Source organism: Nicotiana sylvestris, chromosome 11, assembly GCF_000393655.2.
Source record: "Nicotiana sylvestris chromosome 11, ASM39365v2, whole genome shotgun sequence".
NCBI lineage: Eukaryota > Viridiplantae > Streptophyta > Magnoliopsida > Solanales > Solanaceae > Nicotiana > Nicotiana sylvestris.
This window is the reverse complement of record NC_091067.1, coordinates 33,893,818-33,911,640: the sequence shown is the minus strand read 5'-3', so window position 1 is coordinate 33,911,640 and position 17,823 is coordinate 33,893,818. Positions and strand designations below refer to the sequence as shown.

Below are 17,823 nucleotides of genomic sequence, written 5' to 3'. Positions count from 1 at the left end.
CATGGTAAGTTTATATACGATAAGTATATATCTTAAATTAATTAATGATAATGTGAAAAAGGAAGAAAAAAAGACAAAGCGCAAAATAATTGGAGAAAACGAAAAGGAAGAAAAGGTAACGTTTCTTCTCCCTTTGGGGGGAGGGGGTAGGTGGGGGGGCGGGGGTGCTATTCTTATTTAAACCCCTCAAAACTTTGAAACCTACTCATTCTCTCTGCATGTTCTTATAAGAGAAACTCATCACCTCTTTCTAAAACAAAAGTATATCCAATATATTCCAGAACTAGAAATTCCTTTTTCATCTATTATCTTCTCCTCCTCCTTAGAGAAGGAGAAAAATGGTGGAAAGTGAAAAAATGAATGAAACAAAGAAGTTGAGCAAGAGCTATTTTGATGTTTTGGGAATTTGCTGTACTTCAGAAGTTGTTCTAGTTGAAAAAATTCTCAAGAATCTTGAAGGGGTTAAAGAGGTTTCAGTAATTGTCACAACAAAGACTGTCATTGTTATTCATGATTCTCTTCTCATTTCTCCGCAACAAATTGGTAAGAAAGATAGTTACACACCTTTATTACTCTCTCAGTTCTATTTTTTACGTGATACTATTTTCTTTTTAATATGTTCTGAAAAGAACGTTACCTTTTTATATATTGATGTAATTTCACTTTAAACTTCATATTTTTTTTCTTAAATAGTATTGTTTTATAGTCATAAAAATATTATTATAAGTCTTTCTTAAGTTTTGTGGCTTGTTAAATAAATTCACATAAAATGAAATAAAGCGATAGGAGTACCATTCTTCATCTTTTCTTAATTAACTGACATTTCCTTTCTTTTTTGTAAGTTTATATATATTAAGTAAAGTGATTTTTCTCTTAAGAAATCGCCAAAAAAAAAAAAGGAAAGAGAAGAGAAGAGACAAGAAGGGGGAGACAAATGGAATCAGAAACGGTTTTGATTTGTTCAAGTGATATTTGGTGGTAGTTGTTTCAAGCACTGTTCTTTCTGTTTGTTGGCATTTGCTAGAATTAAGTGTATATATTAATTTGGGAAAATCTTTAAAGTGGTTATTTTTAGTTTTATTAGATTGAGTAACCAAGACGGAAAAAACATGAACTATTTTTCTTTTGAAATTTCTAGTCAAGAACATGCATAAAAATTCTCTTTTAAAACGACTCTCATAAAAATTCATGTGGTCGAGTTTATGCAGCACATGGACCCATAGTCTCCGCCTAACTAAGTATTTTAAGTATGTATTTTCTAAAATTCATCTAATATTTTCTGTTGGCACACATGCTCCACAAAAGATGAATTGTGCATTTGTTTGAATATTGAGTTATTACTCAAAGGAATATGGATCAATTCCACTTTTTTTCTCTTTTCTTTAATGTTGTACCCATATCTTAAAAATTCTAGCTCCGCCTCCGACTTGCCCATCGTATCCGCCCCAGCCCTCAGTGGGATAGAGTAGGTGAGGAGTATAGTTTATAAATGTTTTTTCTCTAACAATTAGGTTTTGGAATAAATTCTGAGATTCGTTGGTCTATTTGAAACCTGTAATCACTACTCCCTCCGTTTCATATTAGATGATTACTTTCCTTTTTAGTCTATTCCAAAACAAATAACACATTTCTAAATTTGGAAATAATTATATGATTTGGCCCCACAAATTACATAATTGTGGCAAGAAATCCAAGTTTCTAGTTGTTGATAATTTAGTGATGGAGGCGATCTCTGTTGAACCGTTAGAGAAAATATTTTGACTCATGTCGCTTTGCATCTACTGTGTTGAAGAGTAGTTGCTAGGAACTAACAAAGTAATTGTAGTTTCCTTGTTTTTTTTTTTTCCTTTCTTGATGAATTACTGTACTTTATTTTCCCATTTTTTTAACGTCTGTTACTTATGGTCAGTTTTCAAGTGTGAAAAATTAGCCAGAAAGAATAATTCAACAAACTTAACCTTTTCTTTTCTTCATTCTTGCGATCTTTCCTAAATATATTTAGTAGAGTCTCTTTTCTACTTCAGTCTTATTGCATTTCTTGCACACCTAACAGTAGTGGTACATAAATTGGACCTAGCTAACAAAAGGTAACTCTTATCTGCAAGTTTAATTGGTACAGTAACATGAAACTTGTTATAATCTTTTAAATTGCAACCGATAATATATGTATGTTTTACATTGGTTGTGTGTATATAATGTAAATTCTTTACAGCATGTTTGACTAACATGCAAAAATTAGTTTTTTTTTTTTTTCAAAAGTATTTTTGGTGAGAAGCAGTTTGTGTTTGGCTAAGTAATTTGAAAAATACTTCTGAGCAACAATTAGTGTTTGTCCAAGCTTTTAAAAACTGCTTTTAATTGTATTTTTGTCAAAAGAGCTTTTTAAAAAAGTATTTTTTTAGAGAGAAACTACTTTTTTCTGCTTCTCCAAAATTGTTTCTGCTTCTCCTCAAAAACACTTTTTTTCCTTCTAAAAGCTTGTACAAACACTTCAACTAAAAAAAATATATTAGCACTTATATTATCCTTATAATTATTGAAGTTACCATCTATCTTTTGTGGATGTAGTTAAAGCATTGAATCAAGCAAGATTAGAAGCAAGCATAAGAGTGAAAGGAGAGAAAAACTACCAAAAGAAATGGCCAAGTCCATTTGCAATTGGCAGTGGAATATTGCTTGGACTCTCATTTTTGAAGTACTTTTTTGCACCTTTCCAATGGTTAGCACTTGCAGCTGTTGCAGTTGGGATTCCTCCAATTATTTTTAGAGGTGTGGCTGCCGTGCGAAACCTCACTCTTGACATCAACATTCTTGTTTTAATAGCAGGTACTTTGCTTTTCCTTTTCTTTCTTTTTAACTTTTTGAAAAGCAAAAAGAGATACTCCCTTTTGTCCCAATTTATATGACGGTATTTAATTAAACAAAAAAATCTAAGAAAAATATGAATACTTTAAAAATTTATGGTTTGAAATAAATCTTAGGCATCTAAATACAAGGTTAAAATAATAATTTTAAAGTTAAAAAATTCAAGAAAGAAAGGAAGACTTCTAAAATTTGTGGCAAGAAATAAATCTTAGAGATTTGTGTTATAAATCATCTCACTAAGGCTAAAATAATAATTTTAAAGTTAAATTACTTTTAATTATGAAAAGGTGATAGATTTTTGGGAAAAGATAGAAAAGAAAACTGTGCTATATAAATTGAGACAGAGAGAGTAATTTACCATAAGAGTATTTGAAGTTGATTTGGTTATAGAATTAATATGTGCTCCTACTTTAGCTTTGTGATTGAAATTTGGCTATTGCTTTAATTTCTTAGCTAATTGGATGCTTCTAATGTGATGCTTGAATCCTTATTCTTGATAATGCTTTGTGATTCATTATTTCATTAAAAAGCATGCACCATAGGGCATGCAATTAAATATTGTATTTAAGAATGCACCTTTAACTAACCCACAAGATTGGAGTGGGAGGGATGATTCTTGGGTGTTAGATGCTAATATTGGACCACCCTAGTGACTTTAAATAACGAAAGCATGAAAAACAATTATTGGATGCTTGATATACTTTATGTTATAATATTTTCAGGTGACCTAGAACTACACAAATAAACTTCTTTTTCCATATTGGAATAGGATGATTTAGATTTCAAGATGGAATTAGTGATTCTATCACAGATTATCTTTTATTTAATGATATCAAATATGAAAAGAGAAAAAAAAAGGTGTCTAGGAAATAGTCAGAAAGATAGTATGACATATATTATTGATACAAATTAATCAGCTCAACACAAAGGCTAGCATATATTTAACAAATAGTTATAGACTTGTAGTGTTGTACCTTTAGTTAAGAGACTAAACACTACCAAAAGGTTGCGATGGAGCAGTAGGTACTCCTCTATTGTCATCCAGGCGCCTTGATATAAATTAATTAGATCCCAAAACGAGGATCAGATACCAAATAAAAAACAAAAAGAAACTATCTTTAGTGTTTGTTGATTTACATGGCGTAGAAAAATAAAGGACAATATAATAAAAACCTTGGAATATCAGTTAAGATGCCTTAATTTCAAATCAGTGGAGTATATTCCGACTTCCGTATTAATTTCGCTCTAATCAAGTCTTTTAAAAGATTAAATAATGAAAAGTTTTTATAGTCACGAAAACATTATGACCACAAAATTTTGTCCTTTAAGCTTTTTAGACCATAAATTTCAAAAAAAAATTTGACTGAAATATTTAATACCACATATTTTTAAAAAATTATTTTTTTCTTACATTTAGTGTCAAGTAAAATTAGATGTGATAGGAAAAAGAATTTAGATTTTGTCTAGTAAGGAAAGTACAAAATTGCTTATGTAACTCGTAATATATCAGAAATGGTTTCCCAGGTGTAAAGCACAAACAACGGAGCCCACATCAGTAATGTGTAAATGTGTAACGTTTACTCTCTCTTTTTTCCTCAAATAATTGCAAAGAAAATGACTTTCCTGCAAGTCTTTCTTGCCCCTTTTATAGAAGGTGACGTTGACTCGTACCAGATTTTCTTGTCATAGTATTAATCAGTAGTAATATCAGTCACGGCAAGGTTTAAAATTTAGTTTATTAGTAACGTAAATAATTTTTAAATTATCATATTTAGTTAATCTAAAATATCATGCAATTTTTTATATCAAGTTTGATATGTTGACGTAAATAATAGAACAATAATTTATAAACTTGATTAAATTGCATTGATAATAAATCAAAATATTATTTGAACGATTAAAATCTCACAGTTAATTTTGCATCTTGCATAAAAAAATATCCATCATATTTCCTTGATTATCATTTGATGCCGTCTTAGTTTCTTTTCAAAAAATTTAGAATTTATATCAAATATGATTTTTTAATTACTCGAACTTACAAGCAGACTAAGTTTGATATTTTCCTAATTCAACGATATACGGTTACTACGGAAGGCATTTACTAGAAATACTCTGAGATGTTACTGCAATTATTATTATTATTATTTTAAAAAGAGAAAAAAATAACTTTTAAAGCTCCATGTGAAATTATGTATATTTTATTATAGCATGAAGTGACCCCATTTTTTATCTCATAAATAACATTGATCCCATATTTTTCTACTGTATCATCACTATCATGAAAAATACATCTAGATTACTGAGATGTTTATTGGCAGTAGTATCTACAGATACAACAGATGCTTCTAGTTCTATTGATGTTTTCATTTTGACAAAAATTTAATTGAGAAAGCAAAAGATTTTGCAAGAATTCTTAGGGTTTTATTCAAAAAAAAAAAAAAGAATTCTTAGAAATATAAGTTTTGGCAATTAAATAATTCCAGTAATTGGGAAAAAACACTTGAATAGGCAATAGAAGTAAAAGAAACTTCTATATATTACCAGGCAGCAGAGTTTCCCAAAATCCTTTTTTCTAAAAAAAAAATAGTAGAAAATGAGCAATGTAATTTCTTTAAGTAACATTCTCTATTTAGTAAAATGTCCATTTTTCTAATGAGGTAAAAGCAATAGCAAATAAAAGAAAGTTTATTCCTTTTTTACGAGGGTGTTGCCGACCAAGGCTTAAATAGATAGGAATAATCACCTAATTAAGAAAAACTACCTATCAATTTTTGTCTCGGTTGGATTTCAACATGATACCTCATAGTTCTACGTACGCCCACTTCAATTACCACTAGGAACACCGTTTGGTGCAGGAAAATTTTGGTCATAAACTTCAATTTTAAGCCTTCATATAAACAATAAAAGAGCTAATTAGCAGTTAACAGTCGAGTTAATATAGCTGAATAATGCAGTTCAACTAAATATGTATGGAAATGGTGAAAAGCACAAAGGTGACTTATCCTTAGGTACTTTATAGCTTTATCTTTTAAAAAGTAGTAGCAAGATATGATATGATTCCTTGAAGAAGAAAAGGTCACTGTGACTCTTTATTTCTATCAGTACCTGTTTGAATAAAATTGGCTAAGAAAGTTGTAAAATGGACTAGCAGGACAAGAATCTCAATTTGGTGTTGCTTTACCATCTTTAGAGTGACAGCAATCAAAAACCCAAAAATTAAATAAATAATAAGAAAAGAAAAAGATGAGTTATTGGAAAGGGTAAAATGAATGAAGATAAGAATACTCCATTCAGTCCAAAATATTAAGCTAGCATTTGGACATAGATTTGGTTGAAACTTGAAGAAAAGAAAAAAGAGTTTTTGAAGATTATATGAAAAATAATTTTTGAAAGTTAAAATTGTGTTAGGGAAGTTTTGTGATTCAAAAACTACTCTAGAACTGTTTTTGGGATTTGAATATTTTCTTTTCAACATGTGCCAAAAAATGATTAAAATCTATAAACGAACACATAATTGAAAAAAGCTCTCAAATTTTATGACCAAACAGGAGCTTATTGTTTTGGCAAATTGAATTTGTTTCGAAATACTTGATGATTAAGGAGAGACAAAGGATAGTATAGACAAAAGGCTATTAGTATTTGTAATTGAGGCTATTAAATGTCTTTTTAAAGCGATGTGCAAAAACCTTAAAAAAGACGAATTATATGGATTATATTAGAAGTAGTATTAAATTTTAATGGAACTTAGTGCAATCATTTTACAAGGGCATAATGTTAAAGCTAGAAATGCTGATTCTTATAGCTGGTTTTGTCATGTGCAGTGGCTGGATCAATTGTTTTACACGATTATTGGGAAGCTGGTACTATTGTCTTCTTATTCGCCATTGCAGAATGGCTAGAGTCAAGGGCAAGTCACAAGGTTTGTGAATTTTCGTCGCTGTTTAATTTCCTTGCACAAGAAATGGCTAGTGTACATCTACTTTCCTAGGATGACAGTAATGTGTGCTTTTTTTATTTATTGTGATTCCAAAAGTATGAACACCTAATTTTTCTCAGGATACATATTTTCCACTTTGGCCAAACTGACTTTAACAAGTTGTCTCTTGGATTACGCCACATCGAACCTAAAAGTGTTGGCACTACCATGTTAACTTGTGCTGTCTTATAGGGATTTGAGACATTTTGTCTAGGGTGTCATATGGACCCCTTCTTCATAAGCTCGATAGCACAAAAGCTTGCTAGTCATTCTACTTGACCTGCCTCATTAGCCCGCCCTACGCATGGGCATCACAAACCAGGCCACACGTAGGAATTGAGTCTCCTCCCTGCGGTTCGCCCACAGACCTTACAGTTTTGTCACTTGGGTAATGCCACATCTAGCCCGATAACGTGCTTACCATGTGAACTTGTACCATATATTACCTAGCACTTCACCTTCCTCTCCCTTTGCGACGCGCCTAAAATGTCATATGCACCGTTTTTTCCGAAGTTTGCTAGTCTAGAAGCCTATTAGTTCTTAGGCTTAACCTGCCTCATTAACCACTCTCCATCATAGGCATCACCTTAATTTAAAAGAATTTGTTCTTAGAAGGCTCTAACTTAAACCAGAAATCAGTTCAGCTGTCTTCTGTTCTTTTACCTCAATAACATTGTATAATGGTAAGGACTAAACTGCAGCTCTCTTGTGGATGAGTGGATTAAATTTCATTCTGAAAATTAATTTACTTCACAGCTCTATTTGGAGAAAATAAAGATTAAATATTGTGAGAATGCACGGGAGAAAAATATTATATTGATTAAAGTGTTGTACAACCCTATTTATATACAGTAATTATATAATAATATGTATCTACTTCCCGATGTGGGACACTAAATATGACTAACTACTTAACACTTCCTCTCAAGCCGGTGCATATAAATCATACGTACCGAGCTTGTTACAGATGTAACTAATACGAGAACCAGTAAGAGACTTAGTGAAAATATTTGCTAGCTAATCATTCGACTTTACAAACTTTGTAACAATATCTCCTGAGAGTATCTTTTCTCTGACAAAGTGACAGTCGATCTCAATGTGTTTAGTCCTCTCATGGAATACCGGATTTGACGCAATATGAAGAGCAGCTTGATTATCACACACCAGTTCCATCTTATTGATTTCTCCGAATTTCAACTCCTTGAGCAATTGCTTGATCCACACTAGCTCACACGTTGCCATAGCCATGGCCCGATATTCGGCTTCGGCGCTAGATCGAGCAACTACATTCTGTTTCTTGCTCTTCCAAGAGACCAAATTACCTCCTACTAGAACACAATATCCAGACGTAGAACGTTTATCAGAAGGTGATCCTGCCCAATCAGCATTTGTGTACCCTATAATCTGCTCGTAGCCTCGATCCTCGAATAGTAACCCTTTGCCTGGAGCTGACTTTATATATCGAAGAATGCGAACAACTGCATCCCAGTGACTATCACAGGGAGAATCCATAAACTGACTTACAACACTCACCGGAAAAGAAATGTCTGGTTTAGTCACCGTGAGGTAATTCAATTTGCCAACCAACCTCCGATATCTCATAGGATCTCTAAGAGGCTCCCCCTGTCCATTGCAGAAGCTTAGCATTCGGATCCATAGGAGTGTCAACAGGTCTACATCCCATCATTCCAGTCTTCTCAAGAATGTCTAAGGCATACTTCCGCTGTGAAATAACAATACCTGAGCTAGACTGAGCGACCTCAATACCTGGAAAATACTTCAATCTGCCTAGATCCTTAGTCTGGAAGTGCCAAAAGAGATGTTGCTTCAGATTAGTAATACCATCCTGATCATTGTCAGTAATAACAATATCATCAACATAAACCACCATAGTAAGGTTATGAACAAAACACGTGCTTCTAAAGACACGGGGTGGAAGAGAGAACAAAGGTAAGTGGGGAAACAGGACAGAGAATGGAACTTGATTCTGGATAGCTGAAGATGACATACGATTAATAAGATAGCAAGATGTAAGAACTGCATCACCCCAAAAATGCAACGGAGCATGAGATTGTATGAGTAGAGTACGAGTAGTTTCAATAAGATGTCTACTCTTTCTTTCAGCTACCCCATTTTGTTGAGATGTGTACGGACAAGATGTTTAATGAATAATCCCATGAGAGTTCATAAACTTCTGAAATGGGGAAGACAAATACTCTAGGGCATTATCACTACGAAATGTGCGGATAGAAACCCCAAATTGATTTTGAATTTCAGCGTGGAAGGTCTGAAAAATAGAAAATAGCTCAGACCGATTTTTCATCAAAAATATCCAAGTGCACCTGGAATAATCATCAATGAAACTGACAAAGTAGCGGAATCCCAAGGTAGAACTGACCCGACTAGGACCCCAAACATCTGAATGGACCAAAGTAAAAGGTGACTCTGCTCTATTATCAAGACGCTGAGGGAAATGGGAGTGGGTATACTTACCGAGCTGACATGACTCATACTCTAGAGTGGACAAGTGAGATAAACCAGGTATCATTTTCTAAAGTTTTGACAAACTGGGATGTCCCAACCGTTTATGTAATAAATCTGGTGAATCGGTAACAAGACAAGTTATTAAAGGAAGACAAGATGCGAGTCCATATGATTTTGCAAGGATAAGGTAATAAAATCCATCTAATTCATGTCTGATACCAATGATCCGCCCCGTACTATGTTTCTCTATAAAATAAGGTCATCAAGAAATAAAACAGCGCATTTAAGTGATTTGGCTAAGCGACTAACGGCTATGAGATTAAAAGGACTATTGGGAACATAAAGGACTGAATCTAAAGGTAAGGAAGGAAGTGGGCCTGCTTGACCTATTGCAGTTGCCATGGTTTGAGACTCATTGGCCATTGTGACTGTTAGAAGAGATTGAGAATATGAATACTGGTGAAAAGAGATTTGTTACCAGAAATATGATCAGATGCATTTGAATCAATGACCCAAGACTCAAAGGTTTAAGATTCGGAGACACAAGTCACGCTACTATCTGTTTGAACAATGGAAGCTATCCCTGAAGATGTCTGTTTACATGCTTTGTACTGAAGGAACTCAGTATAATCCGATAAAGAAACCATCTGGATTGGATTCAACGAATTGGATCCAACAGATTGTGAGTTAAAGGCTTCTGATACGAATGTCATTATAATGTTGTGCCGAAAAAACAAAAAATTTCTGGAAATTACTATTCACGCCGGAAAAATATAAAAGTGATCTGAATTTGATTTAAATTGGATGGGTATGCTCGTATTTGCAAGGAGAAGACACTGCCCTGAAGGAATTTTACCAAATTCTGGCCGGAAATTGCCTCACGTGCGGCGCGTGGGCGTCAGAACTTCGTCGGAAAAATTCTTCCGGCGGCGCGTGAGGGCGCGTGTAGCCTTTTTTGCCAGAGATTTTTTAATAGGTTGGTCGCTGAGCTCTGAACTACTTCCCGGTGGTGTTACTTTTTGCACAACACTGACAGATAGTATGATTCTTGCGGACAGACCTATTTTTGCCGGAAAAGGGCTTCCGGTTGACTGTTTTCTTTTCCCGGAGTCGCTGGAATTTATGCACTACGATAAATTTCTCACGGTTGCTCTGATACCATGTGAGAATGCACGGGAGAAAATTATTATATTGATTAAAGTATTGTACAACCCTATTTATATACAGTAATTACATAATAATAGGTATCTACTTCCCGATGTGGGACACTAAACATGACTAACTACTTAACAAATATGGTATTGGAATTTAGTCTCTTTGACATAAACGACATAAGCCTATGCTTATCTTTTCTTACTTTTTTAGCAATGCTAAATAGTAGGTCCTAACTACAAACTTTATAGCACACTGAAAATTACCAAAATATAGAGATGGCCAATGAAGGTTTTGTCTGCTAACATAACTCTGTGTCTTTATTTTCTCACTGATATTGTATATGGATAAAGCATTCTGATAAATGAGAACCTTTATGGTTATGTAGGCTACCGCTGCTATGTCATCACTGGTCAATATAGTCCCTCCAACAGCAGTTTTAGCTGAAAGCGGAGAAGTCGTAAATGTTGATGAAGTCAAGGTGAATAGCATTCTTGCTGTGAAAGCTGGTGAAACTATACCTATTGATGGAGTTGTAGTGGAAGGGGAATGTGACGTGGACGAGAAAACACTGACAGGCGAGTCGTTTCCAGTTTCTAAGCAAAGAGATTCAACGGTCTGGGCTGGCACTACAAATCTAAATGGTAGTATAGTATTTCTTCATGCTTCATTTATTTAGTGCTGAAACTTCAAGTATTGTTTGTTAATGTTATTTGCTCAATTCTTCAGGCTATATCAGTGTTAAGACTACGGCTTTGGCTGAAGATTGTGCGGTGGCTAGGATGGCACAGCTTGTCGAAGATGCTCAGAACAAGAAATCAAAAACCCAAAGATACATCGACAAGTGTGCTAAATATTATACACCAGGTTAGTGAATCTTATGTTGTGCCACATCAAGTCAAAAAATGCACGTACCGTGTGAACTTGTTCTTTGTCTTATGAATCACGTCACTATCCTCTCCCTTTTCGATATGAGATTTCCCTAAGGTGTCATATGAATCCCTTCTTCGGAAGCTTGCCAGCATAGAAGTCTATCAGTCCTTTCACTTGACCCGCCCTCTCAGCCTGCCTGCAGTCATGGGCGTCGCACTACTATATTGCTCTTTCGTTTAAAACTTTTTATTTCTAATACTTTCCTGCTCTTTGTGTATGTCTGATTTCGACTGGTGATGTTTTGCAGCAATTGTGGCTATATCAGCTTCTTTGGCAATTGTTCCTACTGCATTAAGAGTTCACAATCGAAATGAATGGTATCGCTTGGCTTTGGTCACATTGGTGAGTGCATGTCCGTGTGCACTTGTTCTATCTACACCAGTTGCCATGTGTTGCGCACTTTCAAAAGCAGCAACGTCCGGTCTTCTGTTTAAAGGAGCAGAGTACCTTGAGACTCTAGCTAAAATCAAAATCATGGCTTTTGACAAAACAGGGACTATAACTAAAGGAGAATTTATGGTGACCGAGTTCAAGTCTCTGATTGATGGTTTTAGTCTCAATACACTGCTTTACTGGTAAAGGCTACCACTCATACATATTCTTTTATGTTGCCAAAGAGAATTCAAAATCTTAACTGATTATCTTTCACGGCACATTGATAGTGATATAACATGATTGATTTATATCATATATTCATAAAAGATGAAATAGGGAGTGCCACATTCACATTCTCATATTGAAGTTTCTGAAATGGCTCTAATGGTTCACCATAGAGCCAAAATAACATATAGACACAACGTCAGCCGTCTGATATTCAGGAACTTAGATGGAATAGTTGGATCTTATACATTGAGGACACATAAAAGTACTTGGTCATATAAATTTTAGAAACATAATCAATGTATTATAATCTAAAATTCTTCAAATATTCTTGATACTGCAATACAAAAGCACATGGCACACTGAATAGAAGCCTTGTTCGGTGGTCTAAAACATTCGTTTAGAGTAAATACTGAATTGTCTAGTGAATATTTTCAGGGTTTCAAGCATTGAGAGCAAGTCAGGTCATCCGATGGCAGCCGCTCTGGTGGACTATGCACAATCAAATTCCGTTGAGCCAAAGCCTGATAGAGTTGAGCAGTTTCAAAATTTTCCTGGTGAAGGGATATTTGGAAGAATTGATGGAATGGAAATCTATGTCGGGAATAGGAAAATTTCTTCAAGAGCTGGATGTACCACAGGTAAATGGTTGAATCATTTCTTATGCTCATAGTAGAGATAAAACATCAGAGTTATAATTATAAGTATATGATTTCTCCAGTTAATTTTGCTGTTAGATTTTCTTTGACCTGTTTAGCACTAATGCGGTGGATGTTTGAATTTCAGTACCAGAAATAGAGGGTGATAGTTTCAAAGGAAAGTCTGTTGGATACATATTTTTGGGATCATCTCCAGCTGGAATTTTCAGTCTTTCCGATGTTTGTCGAATTGGTGTAAAAGAAGCAATGAGAGAACTGAAGCAGATGGGTATCAAAACCGCGATGCTTACTGGTGATTGTTATGCAGCTGCCAACCATGTGCAGGATCAGGTATATTAATAATTCTGCATTACGCTGAAATGATTATAAAACCCTTTGGATTATTGTTTAGTCTTAAGAATTTTCACTGAACTCTTATTGTTTCCTTCTTCTATCATCAACATTGGTTAAACATTTCATCTAAATTTAGAGAACGTATTACCAAGTAAGTGCTTTATCTTTACAGGGTCATATAAAATACTTAAGACAGTGTGATGTGAAGATGAAGGTTAAATGTTGATCTGGATAAACCAAGTTATTATCACAACTAATATAAGATATGCTATTGTTCTCCAATAATTGGACGATTTTCGGACGTACGACGTACAATTCTTCACATATGAAACCTACATCAGACGTACATGACACGCTATGTTTAGCATAAAGAGTCAAGATTAGCATGATGATTTAAGCTGAATCTGAATTTCAAGTATCTATTCTTGTATTGTACCCAGGGGCGGAACTAGTGTTGTGCTTAGAGGTCTCAAACATTGTATTTGTGTTAAAAAATTCACTTCATATGTATTTAAATAATTTATCCAGAGCAGTGAGCCATATTTTTTAGAATCCAGAACCCATAAACTCAAAATCATAGATCCACCTCTGATTGTAAGTCGAAACAATTATGCAGTTAGGTGGAGCTTTGGATGAATTTCAAGCAGAACTCCTACCAGAGGACAAGGCAACAATCATCAAGGGTTTTCAGAAGGAAGCTCCAACAGCGATGATAGGCGACGGCCTTAATGATGCTCCTGCATTAGCAACAGCTGACATTGGCATCTCAATGGGCATCTCTGGGTCAGCTCTCGCTAAAGAAACAGGCCATGTTATACTAATGACAAATGACATCGGAAGAATACCGAAAGCTGCACGTCTTGCTAGAAGAGTTCGAAGGAAGATTGTTGAGAATATGATTATATCAGTCGTTACAAAGGCTGCCATAGTTGCATTGGCAATAGCAGGTTATCCATTGGTTTGGGCTGCTGTCCTCGCAGATACTGGGACATGCTTGCTAGTGATTTTGAACAGCATGCTACTTCTACGAGGAGGCACACGCAGACATGGGAAAAAATGTTGGAGATCTTCTACTCCTTCGCATGCTCCCCACCACAAAGACAAAGCTTCATGTTGCAAGTCGGAAAATGCTCCCCAGCTGTGTTGCTCTGATATTGAGTCACAAAAGAAATGTACAAGTCAATCATGCTCGTCCGAGGTGTGTGTTCCAAGATGTCAACCTGTCTCCTCAGGATCAAAGTCATGTGGAAATAATCAGTGCCCAGACTCCATTGAAAATAGTGGTTTTCATTCTCATCCCCGTCCTCAATGCTGCTCGTCGAAGATGGCTGCTAAAGCATGCCAATCTGCAGTTTCAGAATCAAAGTCATGCGGAAATAATCAGTGCCCAGACTCCGTTGAAAATAGTGGTTTTCATTCTCATCCCCGTCCTGAATGCTGCTCGTCGAAGATGGCTGCTAAAGCGTGCCAATCTGCAGTTTCAGAATCAAAGTCATGTGGAAATAATCAGTGCCCAGACTCCGTTGAAAATAGTGGTTTTCATTCTCATCCCCGTCCTCAATGCTGTTCATCGAAGATGGCTGCTAAAGCAGGCCAATCTGCACTTTCAGAATCAAAGTCATGTGGAAATAACAATTGCTCAGACTCCATTCACAAGAGTAATTGTCATTCTTTAACTAACTCTCTAGTATGTTCTTCCAAGATGTCTGCTCCACAATGTCATTCTGCTACTTCAAGCAACAAATCATGTGGAAGTACCAAGTGCTCCGACTTCAGTGACAAAAAATGTTGTCAATCCGACAAAATTCCTCAAACGTGCTCTACCAAGAAGTCTGCTCCAGGATGTCAATCTGCAGTTTCTGGGTCTAAATCATGTGGAAATAGCAAGTGTTCAGACTCAAAAGACAATAGTAGCCATCCTTCACATCCCGATCATCAAACATGCATGTCTAAGTTGTGTGCTCCACAAAGCCAATCTGCAACTTCAAGCTCCAGGACATGTGGAAATACAAAGTGCTCGGACACCAATAGCAAGAATTCTTGTTATTCACAAACCAACTCTGAATCATGCTCTTCAAAGATGTCTGGTCCATCATGCAAAACTGCTAATTCAGGTACGACCAGATTCCTCTTCTTGTTAATACCCCCCGAACCAAACTATAGGATCTAAAGTATTATTTGGCCCTCTGTCGGAGGATATAATGGTTAGTTAAACCTGAAATCATGTAGTCTATGAATTGCAAATCTCTAGCATCGTGACAAAATTCTTAGATCATATACAACTTTGAGAATATAGGCTGTCACAGACCCTTCTTCATACTGCATTAGAGGAGAGCAGCCAATTTTTTATTCATGATTTGAAACAAATAAAGTTTTTCTTGAGGTGTATGGAGAGGCTATGAGAATCATTTGCTGAGTAGGTTTGAGATTTTCAGGTTCAAGGTCATGCAGAAATAAGAAGTGCCAGGACTCTGCAACCGAGAACAGTTTTCATTCACCACTTACTAATCCACTCAGTGGGGAAAAGCTTTCGGAGCAGAAAAGCTTGGATTTAGTCCGAAAAGATAAGGAATCAAGTCATGATCTTCGTCATGGCTGCTCTGACGAGGAACATGATCATACAAATTTAGACAAGGCATATGACAGTTGTGCCTTACAAGAATGTTGTTATTCGGTTCAAGGCAATAAAACTGATGTATCAGAAACTGGAATCCAGGAAACTGCTCATTGTGACAGCACCAATCAAACATGCCAAACTGCAAGTTCAGGTAGGCACTACCAAATCATATGATCCAAAGTGTTCCTCCACCTTCACTCCTACAATAAATGTTCGATCAAACTTCATAAGAAGATAGCATATGCATCGCAAATCTCTAAAAAAATGATGGATAATGTTACTCACCAACTAGTTTGAGATAGAAGTTTAACTGATTGCTATGTATCGTTAACTATAAAAAACTACTTGTTAATTAGGGCTGAGATTTTCAGGATCGATGACATGCGGAAATGATAAGATCCTGGACTCTCTAAGCATCCATGGTTGTCATTCGCATGATAATCCACTCCACGAGGAGAACAACTTGGAGCAGAAAATCTTGGATGTTGTTGGAGAAGGTATAAAATCACCTCATGCTGTCGGTCATGGCTGTTCGGACAAGGAACACGATCACTCACATCCAGAAAAGGCATATGACAGTTGTGCAACAGATGATTGTTGTTTTTCAGTTCAAGTCCATGGCATTGACGACGTATCAAAAAGTGAAATTCAAGAAACTGCTCATTGTGACAGCACAAAGCAGAGCATGGTCATCTCCAGCAGCTGCAAACATGAACCAAAAGATCAGGTAAATCACTGTGGACTTCACTCTAAAACTACTCCAACTGATGAAGAACTAGCCAAGCTGGTTAGAAGATGCTGCAAATACAAACCATGCCACGACGTCCGTTCTGGCTGCAGGAAGCATGCTGCAGAATGTGGTCCAACCGTTCGATCAACCATCAATATCTTACGGGACAACCATCATCATTACCTAGACTGCAGTGGTCGTAAGGTTTGTTCGCTGTTGGAGAAGAGACACATCGGTGGATGCTGTGACAGCTTCAGAAAAGAATGTTGTGCCAAGAAAAAACACCTTGGAGCAAGTTTTGGAGGAGGTTTATCAGAAATTGTCATAGAGTAGATGCAATCCGAAGTGTACATATGTTGTAAACTTCCTACCTATTTTATCTTCAAGAAGTTGAGCTGCTAATTTGAACAAAGCTATTGCAATGGCTTGTATATTTATCCTAAAAAATGGCTTGTATATTTGAGTTTTCACAAAGTTGAACACATCAATGTGATTTGCATGAAAATATCAGCTCACATTGAAGGCCAACTATGCTTATTTATGCACAGTCAACTCCGTTCAACTTTTACGAGTAGTGAAGAAGTATAGAGAACTTTGGCTGGTTCTTGACCAAGGGAAAGTACAGGATTGGGCATCGCTTGGGCTAATGCCAGTTGATTGAAAAAAGAAACTAAACTTTCAAGATTCTAGATTCGATAAATGTTCAGTGTATGAAGGTAAAAGATCGAAAAACTAAGGCTAGTATTTATCTTAGTCTGATTAAAGGTCTCAAAATTTTGCAGTAACAAACATTGATTTTTGATTCAGAGCAACTCACTGAGTTGCAATAATTAAATATTCTTTTGTTAGTCCCACCCTTTAGATGCACAAGCCAGTAGTACCAATCAAGCAAGCCTTGTGCGGAGCAGGTTGCTATGAATTATAATGTGCAGAATTGTGGAGTATAAATTAGATGATTACAATGATAGTAAAGTGTAATTATTCATTGTACTAATTCTAAGTAGCTATCTGACTATCTCCCCCGAATAATTGATCTACTATGAGCATTTATTTAGACCCGTCCATTACATTTGAATGATTTGTAACTACTGAGTTAATGTTGGATTCCGTAACTGCTGAATTAGTGTTGATGCTCGGTTTTGTCAAAAGTTGCTGGTCTGTTTAGGGGTGGGCGCTCGGGCAGTTCGGATTGTATATGAGAATTTCGGTTTGGATTTTCGTTTTTCGGATTGAAGAAATGACAACCCAAATCCAATTCAAATAAGTTCGGATTGGATCGGATTTTGTAAGTTCGGTTTCAGGTTAATCGGTTTGGATATTATGAATTTTCGGTTTTGAGCGTATAAGTTGAGATGTTTCTACTTTTTACAAAAATGAATATACAAATGAAGTATTCATATTAAATTACTGAAAGTTCCTCATTCTTGCCACAATTATCTAAATAAAGTATTCAAGTAATGAAATTAATATAAAA

The 17,823-nt window shown here is 35.6% G+C and overlaps 1 protein-coding gene across 2 annotated transcripts; it reads left to right on the top strand.

Annotated features, from left to right (window-relative positions):
• Positions 1–211: 211 nt before the first annotated feature.
• LOC104249061 (cadmium/zinc-transporting ATPase HMA3) lies at positions 212–16,890 on the top strand. Of its 2 annotated transcripts, none has more exons than XM_009805429.2 (11): positions 212–543; positions 2,569–2,826; positions 6,687–6,784; positions 10,866–11,121; positions 11,207–11,344; positions 11,658–11,985; positions 12,449–12,651; positions 12,797–12,999; positions 13,619–15,116; positions 15,438–15,770; positions 15,991–16,890. In XM_009805429.2, exons 1-11 carry the CDS (start codon positions 339–341, stop codon positions 16,680–16,682), a joined length of 4,212 nt encoding a protein of 1,403 aa, XP_009803731.1. In that variant the 5' UTR covers positions 212–338; the 3' UTR covers positions 16,683–16,890. The 2 variants fall into 2 exon arrangements, with proteins under 2 accessions (XP_009803731.1, XP_009803730.1); XM_009805428.2 differs by having other exon boundaries at positions 15,976–16,890.
• Positions 16,891–17,823: the final 933 nt, after the last annotated feature.

What these genes read in the sequence shown, in the direction of transcription:
- LOC104249061 (XM_009805428.2), top strand. Translation starts at nt 339, where the DNA reads ATGGTGGAAAGTGAAAAAATGAATGAAACAAAGAAGTTGAGCAAGAGC. An exon ending in CATTTCTCCGCAACAAATTG is followed by an intron (nt 544 to 2,568) that starts GTAAGAAAGATA and finishes TTGTGGATGTAG; the next exon opens with TTAAAGCATTGAATCAAGCA. An exon ending in CTCAATACACTGCTTTACTG is followed by an intron (nt 11,986 to 12,448) that starts GTAAAGGCTACC and finishes GAATATTTTCAG; the next exon opens with GGTTTCAAGCATTGAGAGCA.